This window comes from Calypte anna, chromosome 1 (genome assembly GCF_003957555.1).
Source record: "Calypte anna isolate BGI_N300 chromosome 1, bCalAnn1_v1.p, whole genome shotgun sequence".
Classification (NCBI taxonomy): domain Eukaryota; kingdom Metazoa; phylum Chordata; class Aves; order Apodiformes; family Trochilidae; genus Calypte; species Calypte anna.
The window spans coordinates 196,181,561-196,198,925 of NC_044244.1; the positions used below are offsets into that span (position 1 = coordinate 196,181,561).

The following is a 17,365-nucleotide window of genomic DNA, read 5'->3' on the forward strand; positions in this document are numbered from 1 at the left end:
ATCCATCCCTTTGCTTCTCTCCCCCAGCCCCACACATCCCAGAGCCATCAGGCTCAGACACAGCTCGGTGCAGGGGAGAAACAGCTCGGGATGACCTCTTTACAAACAAACAACCCCCCCTTTCCCTCCCCAGTTAATCCACATGCCTTTTTCCACCTCAAAGCCCTCCTGTCTACCCATAAGAAAAATGATGCCAGCGTGTTTGCCCTCACCCATCCACACTCCCCTCCAGGTCACCCTCTCCATCCAGGTACGACATGGCAGCAATTCCTGCATTTAATTTGGTGTATTTTTTTTTCTAATTATTTTTCTCAAGCCTCCCCAAGCAAGAAGTCCAACGTTACCTGCCCCACAGGTTGTCTTCTCCAAGTGGGTCCTAGCCAAGACTCAACTTCCCTCTGGGAAGAGCTTCCATCCACAGCGTGGCTCTGCCCATACAGATCCCTTCCACGCAGCAAGCTCAGCACTTCCAAGGCTTGGGAAAACACTAAAGCATCTCCTTTATCCTCACTGCCTGCTTTTGTTTCTCCTGACTGACATGCCAGAGAGCTACAGAGCATTAGCCATGCAGCTGTCAATAACAGCCAGCCAGGGAGGAGCCAGGGAAAACCCAGGGCAGCTCAGAGGGCAAAAAAATAGATCACACCAGGGCTGAGCCATCTGGTGAGCAAATTGAGGTCCAGGTGGAATGATTCATTTGCTGGAGGCTCTGTCTCATTGGAAAGCAGAGTAAATCTGAGAAATCAAATACAGCTCTGGGAGTAGAAAAGATGCAGAAAGGGGCTGGGTCAGGGAGGGGCTGCAGTGCTTCTCATTAACGTGTGATAATTAGGTAATTAGGTCCATGGGGATGATGAGGACAGAAGGGGAGGTTTGTCCCATGTGGCTTTTTCTGCACCCTCCTCTCCAACTCAATCCTGGTTGTTGGCTGATTTTTTTTAAATGCTCATAGCAAGGAGCAAAGGAGGCCTGGGGAAGCTCCATGAAGGAACCTGGATGCTGAAAGTCATCAGACCCCCCCAGTTTGTTGCATTCAGCCTTTGTCCAGCATAGGTTTGAACACCTTGTGTTATTTCACACTAGAAAGAAGAGAAATATTAATAACAACCATGTGGTCATCACCTTTCTGCTGGGCCTGCAGGCTGGGTCCTTCCTGCTCCCCATCCCATCACTGGGATGCAGGGGCATGAGCTGGTATCCTTCTTGCTCCCAACATTTCCATCTGAATCACTGGCAAGCTGGAAGGGACTGTGGTTTCCCAGCCTGTGCACTGAGCTTGGGGATTTGTTCTTAGGACCTTCCACCTTGGTAGAGTTACAGAATCCCAGAATCATTTGGGTTGGAAAGGAGCTCTGGGACCATCAAGTCCAATCCTTGATCCATTCCCCCCGTGGTTCCCAGCCCATGGCACTCAGTGCCACATTCAGTCCCATTTCCACATTGGTCCCTTCCAGCTCCAACCATTCTGTGATCTTGTGATCTGCCACTGGAGTGTGCACAGCCACTAAATCCTGGTGATTCCCCTCATTTCACCTTCTGCTTTACTCATCCATGCAGCTCCTGGGCCAAGGGCACATCCCCAAACCTGACCACCACCAGACTCTGGTCTTGCATCCAGCAGGACTGGTATGGGCTGGAACATGGTGTCTGCTGAAACCCACAATGGGGACCAAGCTAAAGCAGAATGGTTTGCAAAAATCTGGGGATTTTAAAATAAAACCCATCCTCTGGGTGTTTCAGTGCTTATGGTTTGCCCTGATATCCCAGAATCATTTGGGTTGGAAAGGAGCTCCGGGATCATCAAATCCAACCCTTGATCCACTCCCCCCGTGGTTCCCAGCCCATGGCACTCAGTGCCACATCCAGGCTCTTTGGAAATAGCTCCAGACACGGAGAATCCACCCCTTCCCTGGGCAGCCCATTCCAATGCCTGATCACCCTCTCCACAAAGAAATTCTTTCCAATCTCCAACCTAAACCTCCCCTGGCACAACTTGAGACCATGGCCTCTTGTCTTGCTGAGAGTTGCCTGGGAAAAGAGACCAACCCCCCCCTGGCTCCAACCTCCTTTCCGGGAGTTGGAGAGAGTGATAAGGTCTCCCCTGAGCCTCCTCTTCTCCAGCCTCAACACCCCCAGCTCCCTCAGCCTCTCCTCACAGGATTTGTGCTGGATCCCTTCCCAACCTCCTTGCTCTGCTCTGGACCTGCTCCAGCACCTCAATCTCCTTCCTGAACTGAGGGGCCCAGAACTGGACACAGGACTCAAGCTGTGGCCTCACCAGAGCTGAATCCCTTCCCTGTTGGCCACACTGGTCCTGATCCAAGCCAGGATGCCCTTGGCCTTCTTGGCCACCTTCTTGGCATTGGCACTGCCAAGCTGCACTGAGCAGGGGTACAAGTGGGGTGGAGCCAGAGATGACCAGGACTGGGTCATCAGGACAAATGGCAGCACAGAACTGATCCTGCCCTGGTCGGGCAGAGCAAAAAAAAGGTCTCCAGAATGCTGGGAAGACTTCAGTGAGGTTGCAAACTTGTCATCTCTGAGCAGATAGGAAGCTTGGGGCTACCAAACTGTTCAAAACCAAACCTCAGCTTCAAGCAGCCCTGATGGGGCAGGGACCAGCTACTAAGAGCTGTAAACACAAAAAATGACCATAATGAGAAGGTTTTGCAGTTGGCAGCTGTCACTGTGTCCATGCCAAGTCACCTACCAAGTAGACCTCTGGAGCCAGACTGTATCCCTACAGCTTGGATCTCCCCATGTGATGCCACCGTGCCCCAAAGCTGCTGTCACTGGGCCAAGGCTGTTCCACAATCTCCATCTGTGGACTTTTTTGCCTGAAACTGAGGACATGAAATACCCCAGAGAGCTGGAAGAGGATGTGGGGGTGATCAAAAGGGTTTTCTGCTCTGCAGCACCAGTGAAAAGCTACTTCAGGCAGGAGCCCAACCTCCCATTTGCTCCCAGTGCCCTGGGTGTTTTCTCAAGATAGATGCAGACAGCAGAAGAAGTGATCTTAAAGTCCCAATCCAGTGTAAAATCCTTTCTTCACGTTAAAAATACTCAGTCCCTTCCACACAGCCCACAGAAGCCATTAGCAGTTAAAATATATATATATATATATATAAACATGATTAAAAAGGGTAAATACAAGTATATAGGAGCAAGAACTCCAGGCATCTGTGGAGGAAAGCTTTGTGGGACCAGCGATTCCTAAAGGAGCAGCAGACAAGGTATGTTAGGAGGAGAAATAAATAGCAGGATAAGGGATGGAGCCAAGCTGAAGAGACAGTAAGGAGGATAAAGAGTAAAAGGAAACAGGAAATGCAGGAGAGAGTTTTGGACAAATCAGGTCATGGGAGCTATGATGAGACATCTAGAGGTCACCAGGATTTGAGCATCATGGAACCATAGAATGGTTTGGGTTGGAAGGGACCTTCCAGCTCCTTCCGTTCCAACCCCTGGATGTGCAGGGACCCCTCCCACAGCCCAGGTTGCTCCAAGCCCCATCCAACCTGGGCTGAGACACTGCCAGGGATGGGGCAGCCACAGCTTCCTTGGGCAACCTGGGACAGGGGCTCATCACCCTCACCCCAAACAATTTCTCCCTCCCATCTCCTCTCCATCTCCCCTCTTGCAGCTGGAAACCCTTCCCCCTCATCCCATCCCTCCAGGCCCTTGTCAAAAGTTCTAACTCAGCTTTTTTTTAGCCCCCTTCAGGCACTGGAAGATGCTCTAAGGTCTCCCCAGAGCCTCCTCCAGGCTGAACAATCCCAACTCTCTCAGCCTGGCTCCAGAGCTTTGGTCTTTACATCCTCATCAGATACCCAAGAGAAGGGAATGCATCCTATCCAGGACACATCTCTGTGTGCTCCTGGCACCACCATCCACAGCTCCACCTTGCCCTGGAGAGTCAAGACCCCCTCTTTGCACCCCCAGCCACTTATCTGCAGTGCAGAACAGTCACAGCATCCAGAAAAAGAGACTAAAAGCAGGAGAACCAAGTAGATGAGGAAGGGCAGAGAAGTAATTGGAACAGAAACATGATCCAGAAGGAAGAGAGGGAGAAAACTCAAGAGGATTAAGAGGAAAAAAATCTGGTTTCCCATTTCACATATGGTCAGTCCTCACCTTCAGCTTGAAACCTGGTCCAGAGCTTCAGCCAAAGAGAGAGAACTTGCACCAAGAGCCCAAGAGGAGAGGAAGCAGCCCTCAGCCTCATCCCCCTGTGCTGCTGTTCAAGACTTTTCAAGCTCAATTTGAACTTTGCAAGCTTGTAGCCACTGCATCTTCTTCAGGGCTTTAGAGCCCTAAAAGACCCCAAATATCTTAGAGCAGATGATTGTGGAGCCCTATGGCATGGCCACATCAGCATCACCTCCCAGACTCCCAGGACTCCAACTCTACAGCAAAATTAAGAGGCTGGAAAGATTCCCAAATACTATGAGAATTATCCCAGCTAAGCTCTTCTAAATAAAGGAGGGTTTAGAGAGGAAGAAAAAGAGTTAAATAGCACAATGTTGGCTGCCCAAAGCCAGTTGGGCTTCAAGCCAGCAATCAATCCTCAGCTCTTTTATTTGAATAGCAGCCACAGCCTACAGGACTCTCATTTCTCCCCTTTCAACTTTGCAATATCTTTCCCTGGGGTACAGCAACCAGAGCCCCCAGTTAGGAATTATTCAGTGTTGTAGATATCAGGAGCTCTCTCCCTTTCCCTTGGGCAAGTTTATATTTAACACTCAAAGGGAATTTCTGGAGCCAGTCAAATCCATGACATGGCACTGACTGCCCATCACCAACTCGTGAGATAGGGTTGTATTTAATTTAATCCCTTTTAACTATCAGTGAAATGCAGCCATTCAAGAGCTGGAGAAAACAGCTGCTTAACAAAGAATAACCCCAGGCTGACCCAGATGAGGTCCCCTTCTCACCCAAAGCACCCTCTGGCTGGAGCTGGAATTAGGTAAGGTAAAGAATTAAAAACATCCAAACAATTAAAATAGAGAAATAAATAGAGAATGAAAAACAAAATTAAAAAAAGGTACCAAGGAAGCCTTTGCCTTAATGCCAACATTTAGGTAATAAATGCTCAGGGACTTCCCAAGCTGGATTTTGCATCTGGATTCTGATGTTTAATGAGTGCTGAAGGATGGATGAGCCATTTATTCCTCTTTAAACCTCCTTATGGTTTTGGGCCTTCACAACACCCTAGGAAAATGAATTGCATGATGTGCATTAAGAATAAATTGCTTCCCCCTTGCTTGGTAGAAAAACTGCTGCCTGATCAGCTCCATGGGTGCAACATTGTCCCCATGTGGCCACAAACACTGAGAAATTATTCTACATTTACTGTTCAAGGCTCAAGTCTGCACAGTTGCCTCCTCTCCAACTAATTGCTCTTCAGCTACTGTCTTGTAAAAACCTGAGAACCATAAAATCATGGAATGGGTTGGGTTGGAAGGGACCTTCAAGCTCGTCCAGTTCCAACCCTTCTGCCATGGGCAGGGACCCCTCCCACAGCCCAGGTTGCTCCAAGCCCCATCCAACCTGGGCTGAGACACTGCCAGGGATGGGGCAGCCACAGCTTCCTTGGGCAACCTGGGACAGGGGCTCAGCACCCCCAGGGTGTAAAAAATTTCTCCCTTATATCTAATCTGAATCTCCCCTCTTTTAGTTTATAAAACTGGTACAAAAGTGGCCTTTTTACCAGGCCCTGGTAAAAAGTGTATCCCCATCTTTCTTATATCCCCTTTAAGGATTGTTCCAGAGGCTCACCTCATCCTTCCAAGGATCTCATCTCAGTCTCCCCTTTTCCCATTTAAAACCATTACCTCTTGTCCCATCCCTCCAGGCCCTTGTCCAAAGTCCCTCCCCAGCTTTCCTGGAGCCCTTCAGGCACTGGAAGATGATCCAAGGGCTCCCTGGATCCTTCTCTTCTCCAGGCTGAACACCCCCAACTCTCCCCCCCTGGCTCCAGATCTGCTCCAACCCTCTGAGCATCTCCATGACCTCCTCTGAACTCACTCCAACACCTTCATGTCCTGGTGTTGGGGACCCCAGAACTGGACCCAGCACTGCAGAGGGGGGTCTCACCAAAGCAGAGGTGAAGAATCCCCTCCCTCAACATTGCTGGAGCTACAGCCCAGGATGTGGTTGGCTTTTTGGGCTAACAAGGCACCTTGCCAGCTCACTCTGAGCTTCTCACCAACCAACAACCCCCCTGAGCCATTGGCTGCAGGGTTACTCTCAATCCCTTCATCCCACAGCCTCTCTTCATACCCAGAATTGCCCTCACCCATGTGCAGGACCCTGCACTTATCCTTGTTGAACCTCAGGAGGCCCAAATGAGCCCATTTCTTGAGCTTGTCCAGGTCCCTCTGAATTCCATCCCATCCCTCAGGCGTGTCAATCCCACCACTCAACTTGGTGTCAGCAAGACAAGATGCAACACAATTTCACTGATCTCAAGAAGAAAGATTTCCAAAATTCCCTCTGGTCAGACCTTTAGCTCCCTCATGCAGCAAGAAAAAAAAGCAGAACCACAGGGAGAAGATTCAAGGCATCACCATTTTTCAAGTAGTCCCAAGAACACACGACAACATCACAGACTGGCAGGGGAATACTAATAGTTTATTTCACAGAGCATTGCAGAGTTTATTTTGGTCTAGCTCTATTTTCATCAAAAAACGTATCATCCTTTTTTTTAAAAAAAAAAAAAAGGTAGCAAATACTCAGGACAGTAATGGCAACAGTTGGTGCATTACTCATAAAGTTTGGGTCTCATCATAAAAAAAAATCAGGAAAGAATAAAGTCAACTGTGAAAACAACTCGTTGTTGGATTGCTTTTAAACACTTCCAAGATTTTAAGTATTTGACCAGTCAGTAAAGTCATCTCCAAGGGTAAAAGCACAACATGCAGGTGATTATCAGCAGATGCTGAGATTTAGCAGCATCTCTCACTTGGCAATGACAATCCACCAGGAATGTTTCAATACAGCACCACATGAAAGGGTGAAGCAACTTTGTTCTCAAAAAGCCTTCAAACCCACCAAAAATCTTGCAGTTCTGTAGAAAAGAACCAAACCAAACCAAACCAAACTTCACAGACTTGAGAGAGTACCATGGGGTAGGTAAGAGAGAGCACGGACCAGGATCTTCTCTTTACATTCATGGGAGGAATTCATTCAAAGGAACTGAAGTCTCAACTTGTTCTTCTTAAGGAGATGCTAATTAAAGCACCACAATTCTTTTTTTCTTTTTTTTTTTTCTCACTAGGGGTATTTTCCTTTTGCACAGATAAGTTTTTTGCCCCCAGTTCTCCCGCACCAAGACTTTTATTTGGTTTCAAAACGCTACTGGACTGCAGCATGAAAAAAACCAAAGATTGAGCAGCTCAGTGCTGCCACAAGAAGAACAGACCCCACAGATGGTGTTATCAGAGCTGCTCTCAAGCCTTTATCAAACCTGCTTTTTGTGTTGAACATGATGCACATCACTGTCCCCCAAGACCCCTTTCTCCTCTACAAGAAAGGGGTCTCCTCTATGAGACCCCTCTATGAGAGGGTCCCAGCCACCTATGGGCTTTACAGCTCAGCTTGGGTGACCCCCAAAGCCTCAGCTCCCATTCCCTTCATGGTGAACAATTTTTCTGGTCCCATTGCTTTCAAGACAGTGCCCACCAAGCTTCAAAGGAAGCTCAGACTCAATGGGATCTCTCAAGGTTGCACGTTGTGAAAAATTTCCAAGGACCCGGATTCAGCGAGGAAGCGAGGAACCCAACAGCAGAAGGCCAAGAGCCAAGACTCATTCAGAGCTCCTTCCAGCTGGCTTCAGCTCCCTTGGGAACCAGCTCTGTGTGAACAACAAAGTGACCCAGAAACAGGCTCCTCTCCAGAAAAACCTTGAAGGTCAGAGAAGCTGAGACCGCCCTTGGGCTGGCTGTGAGCTGTTTCACAGAGGGGATTAAATTCAATCTATTTGGTTGCTGAGTGTCTGTTAGGGTTTTTTTTTGTTTTCTTTTTTTGTTTTTTTATTTTTTTTTATTTTAACCTGTGGTCTAGGGTTTTGGTTTAAAGCCTTTTGCATTGGAAACAGGCTGATGAGAGCTCTTGCCTTCAGGAGCCTGTCAGCATCTGCTGCAAGACCATCGCTCCTTTGGAGGACAGGAACATGCAGCTTTATAAAGATCCTGCTTTCAAAGCAAGGAAGAAAAGTCTCCTTGCAGGAATAAATTATACTCCAGGGCTGCTTCACCTTCCAAACTATTTACAACTCCTTCACCCCTGGGCATCTCCTGGGCCCAGGGAAGGGGAAGCTCACACTGCACCATCACCTCCTCTTCCTACGTGGGTGCAAAGGAGAATGAAGTGAGGAGCAACTGGAAATGCCACTTGGAGTGGCAGGCACTTTAGCCAGATCTGAGCAGTGATGGTGCCCATGGCATTGCTTTTTGCTCCTGACAGAGCCCAACTCAGGGAGAAGATAAAAAGAAACTAAAAAAAGGAGAGAGAAAAAAAATATAAATTACAGCATTGATGCCAGCAGAGGCCAATCTAGAGCCAACGTTCAAGATTCACCTTCAAGACTACATTGGGACATTTCAAGGCCAATCCCTTGTGAGCATCCAGGCTTTGTGGAAGAAGATGGGACAGGGAGAAGATGCCCAAGTGACTGAACCAGAGCAAGTCCTTCCCTGGCTCTGAACTTCAGCAGGAAAGAGCAGCGCTACCTCCTCTCCCAGGAAAGCTTCTCCAAAGAGCCTCCTGTTGCATTAGAGCTCAAACTTCATTGCCCAGGAATGGGAGGGTGGGGGAGGAAACAGATCAAAAAAAAACCCAACCCAAACCCATAACAAAAAACAACACTTCACAAGAACATCACAACATTCAGCTACACAGTCGCTGCACCAAGGGAAAGGGAGAGACACATCCAATGGGGTTTTTCCCAGAACCCTACAAGGGGTCTCAGGCTGTTATGTCAAGATTCAAATAACTTCAGCCATAAGGTTGAGGATTTAATGAACACGGGGATTTCCACTCATGCCCTGGAAAAATTCGAAGAAAAAAAAAAAGACAAAAAAAAAATATTCCAATTTTCTACATATTTACAAAAATAAAGCCCCCCCAACCTCACAACCAGGGAGGTGGAGCAGGCAGTGACAGGGTATGAGAAGGGGTTTCTGCTCGACCAGCAGTTCCTCAAAGGTTCCCATCCCAGAGCAAGCAGGAGAGCACTGCTCTCACTGTTGGAGGGGACGTGGGGGATGCCACGTGCCAGAGATGGGCTCTCAGTTCATCCGTAGTTTGGTGTCCCGGTGATCCGTGGGGGTGACCATCTCGTTGGCATAACCATTCTCAGAGCAGAGACACAGCTCATCCGTGGTCTCCACACCACTGTTGATCTCTGGGAAAAGTAGAGAAAGAAAGGACATTGTCACGAGGGTGAAAATCCTTGGAATTCCTCCTCCTGCTGCATGGGGAAACTGAGGCACCCATGCAGCTCCAGCACATGGGATCCACCTGATCCTACAGGGATTTCACCCTGGGTATAGCAACACTGCACCCATTTCATAGAATCATAGAATCATAGAATTGGCTGGGTTGGAAGGGACCTCAGAGATCATCAAGTCCAACCCTTGATCCACTCCCCCCGTGGTTCCCAGCCCATGGCACTCAGTGCCACATCCAGGCTCTTTGGAAATAGCTCCAGACACGGAGAATCCACCCCTTCCCTGGGCAGCCCATTCCAATGTCTGATCACCCTCTCCAGAAAGAAATTCTTTCCAATCTCCAACCTAAACCTCCCCTGGCACAACTTGAGACCATGGCCTCTTGTCTTGCTGAGAGTTGCCTGGGAAAAGGGACCAACCCCCCCCTGGCTCCAACCTCCTTTCAGGGAGTTGCAGAGAGTGATGAGCTCTCCCCTGAGCCTCCTCTTCTCCAGCCTCAACACCCCCAGCTCCCTCAGCCTCTCCTCACAGCATCTCTGCTGGATCCCTTCACCAGCCCACTTGCCTCCTTTGGACCTGCTCCAGCACCTCAAGCTCCTTCCTGAACTGAGGGGCCCAGAACTGGACACAGGACTCAAGCTGTGGCCTCACCAGAGCTGAGGACAGGGGCAGAAAACCAGTTCTGAGAAGCATCTGCCTCCAAACAGGAGCTCACCTTTAAATCTCAGCAAAGCTTGACAAATCTGTCACCATCAGAGGCAAAACAGGGCACCACCACCCCCCTGCCTCTACACCAATGCCACAGGCTGGGAAAAGGGTCCAAAATTACCTGAATTTCTACCCAGAGGCACTGGTTTCACTGGGAAAAATGTTCAACCACTACTGTTTTACTTTCAAACCACGTACCCAAAGGAAGAACATCTGTTTCAGAGGCACAAAATTTCATTACAAATCCACTTCCTCTAAGGATATTTTATGTTTAAGGCATTTTTCTGCCTAGAACATCTTGGGGAGGCTGAATTCTGCTGTGACCAACTGCTTTCTTTCCCCAAGTACCCTGGATTTGAACTTAATTTTCGGCATCTCTGGAGGGCAGGATTAAGCCTGCATTTCACACAATAAGATCCTTGAAGCAAGAGCTGTGGGTTTTGCTGTGAATGTGCCTGGTACAACAACCCCTGATCCCTGCTGGAAGTCTCCAAAACACAAAGAAATAAAACCCATAACAAAGCCTAAGGGGAGATTATACACACATTCCTTCCAAGGTGAGTTTTCCAGCTTCCTGCACCAACTTGGATGTTTTAAAGCTAAATGGTTCCCTCTTTGCATACATTTCTGGGATTTTTCACAGATTGGTTGAGATGGATGTGGGTTCCAACACAAACAAGTGCTGGGAGGTGCACAGGGATATCAGAATCTCTGTAACCTCTAGAGCCACTGAATTCCAGGGCTTCCCCAAACTCATCACCACTTTTTAGGGTGACTTGTGCCATTATTTTAATGGATTTCAGCCTGGAGAAGAGGAGGGTCAGAGGAGACCTCATGACTCTCTACAGAGAGGCCAGCAGGTTCAGGGAAGGGATTCTGCCCCTTTACTCAGCTCTGGTGAGGCCACAGCTTGAGTCCTGTGTCCACTTCTGGGCCCCTCAGCCCCTCAGGAAGGAGCTTGAGGTGCTGGAGCAGGTCCAAAGGAGGCAACTGGGCTGGTGAAGGGATCCAGCAGAGATGCTGTGAGGAGAGGCTGAGGGAGCTGGGGGTGTTGAGGCTGGAGAAGAGGAGGCTCAGGGGAGAGCTCATCACTCTCTGCAACTCCCTGAAAGGAGGTTGGAGCCAGGGGGGGGTTGGTCTCTTTTCCCAGGCAACTCTCAGCAAGACAAGAGGCCATGGTCTCAAGTTGTGCCAGGGGAGGTTTAGGTTGGAGATTGGAAAGAATTTCTTTCTGGAGAGGGTGATCAGGCATTGGAATGGGCTGCCCAGGGAAGGGGTGGATTCTCCGTGTCTGGAGCTATTTCCAAAGAGACTTGGATGTGGCACTGAGTGCCATGGGCTGGGAACCATGGGGGGAGTGGATCAAGGGTTGGACTTGATGATCTCTGAGGTCCCTTCCAACCCAGCCAATTCTATGATTCTATGATTTTCTAGATTTTGACCTACTCTTGATCATTCAGAGTGGAGATGTGGGACAGTACAGGAGCTGTACAGCATAACTGGGGACTGAGCTGTTGGAGAGCAGCACAGGTGAAAGGGACCTGGGGATGCTGGTGACCATGAGCCAACAATGTGGCGTTGTGGCCAAGAAGTCCAATGGCATCCTGGGGTGCATAAGAAGAGGAGTGGTTAGTAGGTCGAGAGAAGTTCTCCTCCCCCTCTACTCTGCCCCGGTGAGGCCACATCTGGAATCTTGTGTCCAGTTCTGGGCTCCTCAGTTCCAGAAGGACAGGGAACTGCTGGAGAGAGTCCAGAGTAGAGGCACCAAGGGGATGGAGGGAGTGGAACATCTCCTGGTGAGGAAAGGCTGAGGGAGCTGGGCTTTTCAGTGACCTCATTAATGTTTGACCTCATAAATCTGTAAAGGGAGAGAGCCAGGAGGATGGGATGAAGCTTTTCTCAGGGGTGACCAACAATAGGAAAGGGGCAATGGTTATAAACTGGAGCACAGGCAGTTCTGTATAAATATTAGGAAGAATTTTTTCATTGTGAGGGTGACAGAGCACTGGAACAGGCTGCCCAGGGAGGTTGTGGAGTCTTCTTCTCTGGAGACATTCAAAGGCCATTCTGTGTGACCTGCTGTAGGTGACCTTGCTCTGGCAGGGGGGGTTGGACTCAATGATCTTGTGAGGTCCCTTTCAACCCCTCACTTTCTATGATTCTATGATTCTATGAATTTGGGAAATGAGACAGAATTTCTCAGCAAATCAGAGAATCCCAGGTAGGTTTTGGGTAAGAAGAGACCTTAAAGATCACCTACTTCCAACCCCCCTGCCATAGGCATGGACCAGGCTGCTCAAAAATCAATGCTCAGACCTGCACCAGTTTGGGATGGATGAACCACCACCCCATCCCCTGTGGTTCAGCACAGCAGGGCCAGTCCATCCCCCCCATCCTACCAGCAGATGATGACACCAGTATCAAGCCCACCTCCTCCATCAGCAAAAGGATAGCTGAGGGATGGAGGAAAGGAATCTCTGAGCAGCCAAGCCTCATCCATACCTGAGAAAATCAGCTTCTCCTTCATGATCTTGACATCCCGGCTGGACCGGCGCACAGCGGCACTGAGCATGATCTGCTCCGGGTTGTAGGTCCTGATGCTTCCCAGGCGCCACCTGGAAGACAAGAGGGGGATCTCAGGAGCTGGTTTCCCCTTAACCAGGGGAGGAACTTCAATGCAAGAAGCCCCCAACAACGTGGAGAACATCAAGAAGTCCCAGAGAGCCCCGCGCATCTTTGCTCCCTTGTACCTACGCAACCCCGCGTGGTTTGGAGGATGTTTGGGAATGAGCATGGGGTCTCAGAGGGGGAAAAACATCCCAGCAGGTCATCTTGAACCACCTTGAGCTTCCTCATTCCACTAATGTCCCTGTGGACTGTAGGTACCCCTCTCTATCACATCAGCTACAAAACTGTCCCAAGGAGTCACAGTTATTTTGAATATTTTATCTCATTGGGTTGGAAAGAAGGAACAGAACAAGAGGCCAAGCCAAGCAAAGAAACCATAATTTTTCCCTCACTGTGTCACCTGGTCACTCTTCTGGGAGATAAGGAAATCAAAGACAAATTAAGGTCTCAAACCTGAGATGCTTGCAAAGCAACTGTCCCCACATGGGCACCCGTCACCTTCGGATCCCCTGAACATGTTTGTTTGTTTTTTTTTCCCAGAGAAATTCCCTCTCCAGGTGTCAGATCTTTGCTTAAATGCTTCTACCCCATCCCATTTTTTTAAGCCTTGATGAAACATTTCCACCATGTGAAGAATTGGAGGCTAATGGGCACTTGGCTCCACTTCCAATCAGCCAGACTTTTAATTCTCACCCCTTAACACATCTAAAGAAAAATACAGATGTTAAGGATAATTTCAAGGGGAATTTTGCTTTTAAAGCCTTTTTTCTTTTTATTTTTTTTTTAGTCTGAGATTATCCCTATAGCAGACCCAATGGAAATCAAGGCTTTGTGGGTTCAGTGCACCCATATCCAAAATCCCTTGGCGAAAGGATGCTCTTTGGCTCTCATAGCCCACATCCCACCGATTCCTCCCTACTTCCTGAGCACAGAGGAAGGTTTTAAAGTCAATCTCCTTCTCCCAGCCCGAGGCAGGGATGTTAGAAAGCTACTTGAGGAGACACAGCAGGGATCTGGGTTGGCTCATGGGGTTTCTGATTTTCTGGCACCATCTAGTGGCTCACCCAAACAAGAGAAGGTTCTTTTAAATTTTCTTTTTTATTTTTGTTTTTTACTATTATTATTATTTTATTTTAAGCTGGCAGCCACCTTCTCTTAAATTTCTAACCCCTCTCCCCAACCTTGGCACCAAAAGATTTGGGGAATCCCACACATCTCCAGCCTGGGTCCCATAGCATCAGCAACATCCACAAAAGGGGCTTTGCAATTTAGGAAAATTTAGCTGGTATGGGGTTTTCCATCCCCTTCCCAGATCCCAGTGGGGGACACCACAACCATCAGGTTTTGACCAGGGTAAGAAGGAAAGCAGATGCTCTGCTAGAGAGAAAAGAAGGGGTGGGATGGCAACAAAACACAACTCGTAGACCCATGAACAGAAGCAATACAGAGGAAGCACAAGGAAGCAAAGCCACTGAAGAAACAAACAAAAAAAAATTAATATTTTTCTTCTATCATCACCATCTAAGCTGAACCTCTCTGAGCTGGAAGATGACCTTTTTTGCCCTTAGTGTCCCCTGCAGACAGATGCCACTAAGGTCAATATGGCCCCAAGGATCTCACAGGACAAGACCCTTCTGGAACTAAAATCAGGATCACAACACTTTGCTACAATAGCAAGTCTTTGCTCACATCAAAATTTCCAGCACCAGGCTGGGTTGTATGGTCAAAAGCCACACTGATTTCTTGCCCATCAGCCCCTGATGTCCCATGGAAAACATGGGCCCTTTTGAGGCACAAACAGCTCAGTTTCAAAGGGATGCAGGGATCGAGGACACTTCTCCTCCTGCCAAAGGAACAATCCCTGCTCTCTGCTCTCCATCTCCCAAGGGGGCTGCAGTCAGTGGTTAAACAGACCCTGTTGTGATAGTTTTAAACTAAAGGGAGATTCAGACTAGATATAAGGCTTTTTTTTATTGTGATGGTGGTGAGACAGTGGCCCAGGTTGCCCAGAGAGGTGGGAGATGGCCCAGGTCAGGTTAGATGAGACTTGGAGAACCCTGATCCAGTGGAAAATGTCCCTGCTGATGGCAGGGGGGCTGGACTGGATGAGCTTTAAAGATTTCTCCCAAGCCAAATAATTCTAAGATTCATAATTCTAAATACACACGAGGGGCCAATGACTTCTCTCACAGGGGTTCAGTGCTCTTGGGAGAGCCACCAGGGCATTTAATCGCGATGCAACTTCTACCACCAGCACACAAAATACCCTCTGCTGTACTCAGTGTAGCCTTTGGGGCTCCAGAAAGCTTGTTTAATAGAAAATAGCACCTCTCCTACCCCCTTGGACTCTGTTGGGATCAGCAGCTTGCAAAAAGGCCAGACAGACAGCAGGTAGGTCTTGTTCTGGGAGGTTGGCATCAAAGCAGACCAGACGGACACAGGGTGGGAACAGACTAAAAAATACTGGGACAACAACAGAGACAGCATACACCACGTTAGGGCCACGATGGGACCCTTGTTTTTTTAGGAGAGATGCTAAATGGCACGGGAAAGGGGTTGGGAGAGGGGCAGGTTGGGGAGAAAAATGAGTTGGATTTGGTACCAAGGTGACAAGATGGAGCAAGCCAAGAGCCAAGCCAGCAGCAACCACAGCACCCATCCTGCAACTCCTCTTGCCTGAAATCTGCCCAACTCTTTGGCTCCTCTGTCTTCTCATGAGCCAGGGGGAGGGAAAATGGGGGGAAAAACACCCAACCTCCCTGTAACCCATAGGAGGACTCAGCCCAGCCCCACAGCCAGGTCCTGGTTTGGGGAGATGCCATGAGGATGCAGTGCCACAAGTCCAAAGTACCAGGTGGTGGCCAAACCCAAGCCCCAAGACGGTGGGTGGGCAGAGGAAGAGGGGGCAAATAAGCACAGGTAGGGAGTAGCCAAGTGCTCAGAAAGACAACCCCATGGCACACAGCAGAAGGAATGGAGAAGGTAACACGTGAAGACTTTTGGTTGGAGTAGGGAGGAGTTGGTGGCTTTACTGCAGAAAAGTGACAAGTGACAGCTCTTCCCTCCAAGGGGATGAGAATAACAGGTGGAAAAACAGCCTGAGCAAGGAGAAATCAGGGTTTAAAATTGATGGTACAGCATCCCAGGCTCTTTCCTTCCCTGGGTGAGATGCTATTTATTTTCACGCTGCATTTCCAGTTTACACAGTGGTGTAACTGGGAAGAGACTCGTGAGCCATCCCAGGCTCCCAGCTTTTCCAGCTGTTAGCCTTATTAATTCATTCCCAGGGCTGGAGAAGCACCACTTGATATGATTGAACAAGTTACATGATTTTCTTTTGATTTGGCCAGTTTAGAAGAGGTTAGTCTCAAAAACCTCTTGTAAATGCAGGAAGGAAGGGGATACTTTGCATGGGATAATTTCCATGGAGAAAGCATTACATCCACTGGGAATTTTCCAGTTGTAATTTCCAATTAAATCATGCTTCAGGGACCTCAGAACAGGGCTGTTTTAAAAGGCAGCAACTTTTATTGGAACAGAAGGTCCAACTGCCTTCAAACCATCCATCAGCTTCAGCATCAGGTTCCCATGGTGCTCGTGGCTATGGGCTATGCAATGTTCAGCCCCTTATGGTCCCCCTGTGAAGCCAAATGTTTGAAAGCATCATGAAAAGCTGCTCCCTGCCCTGGCCATCTGCAGTGAAGCCATAGCAGAGAGAGAAAGAGAAAGGAAGGTTGAATGAAAAGAGGAAGAGGAGGGAAGCACCAGAATTACCTGATCATGTGATAGCTGTGAGATGCCAGAATGCAGCAGAGAGAGAAAGAGGAGGAACATGCACAACAGTCAGAGCAGTAAGAAAATAAACAAGGCAAAGAGGCAAAAAAAAAAAAAAAATAAAATTGGTTATAAGTCATCACAGTTGGTATTTTCCCCTCTGGAGAGGTTGCCATGATCCTGTCACCAGGGCTGAAGCAGAAGAGCAGGAGCAATCCCTACCCATGGCTACAGAGGAGAGAGAACCATGTGTAGGAGAGAGGATGAGCACATCAAAGCAGTGGCTCTCTTCCCACCCACCCCCTTATCCTTGCATGAAGGAAGCAGTTCTCCAAAAAAAGGAAAAAAAAACCACCAAAAAAAACCAAAACAAAAAGAACCCCACCCCACCAACCATGAGGCTGAAGGCCAAGCCCCGTTGCCCAGAGTTGAATCACATCAGCAGGTAGGAGTTGGGTAATTCTGCTGTGATTTGGTTTTGGTATAACCTCAAGACTGCTACCAATTCCTTCATGGGGTGGAGAAACTGGAATGGCAGGGAAATGGGTCTCTCCTGCTCCAAGACTTTCCAAGAGCAAGCCCATTGCTGGAGAAAGTCCCAACTCCTGAAGTGTCTCCTTCCACCTTCTATTAACTTGTGGTTGAGTTGTCCAAAGAGAGAGATCCTAAAGAAGATATTTGGACCTGCTGTGATGGATCCCATGTCACCAGACCTCTTTCAGCAACTGTGTCTCTACATCAGGTCCAGAGGCTGGGCAGGGAGCTCAGTGCTCCAGGTTGGGGGACCCTGGGGAAAGCTGATGGGA

At 48.6% G+C, this 17,365-nt stretch overlaps 1 protein-coding gene across 2 annotated transcripts in view; it reads right to left on the bottom strand.

The window, feature by feature from the left end:
* Window positions 1-9,103: 9,103 nt before the first annotated feature.
* GDPD5 (glycerophosphodiester phosphodiesterase domain containing 5) overlaps window positions 9,104-17,365 on the bottom strand; it is a 224,318-nt gene continuing 216,056 nt past the window's right edge. For both annotated transcript variants that reach the window (XM_030469058.1, XM_030469059.1), the window contains exons 15-16: window positions 12,660-12,772; window positions 9,104-9,403 (exon numbers count right to left, since the gene is read on the bottom strand). In XM_030469058.1, coding sequence (XP_030324918.1) covers window positions 9,288-9,403; window positions 12,660-12,772 — 229 coding nt within the window. In that variant the 3' untranslated portion in view covers window positions 9,104-9,287. The remainder of the gene's footprint in view (window positions 9,404-12,659; window positions 12,773-17,365) is intronic.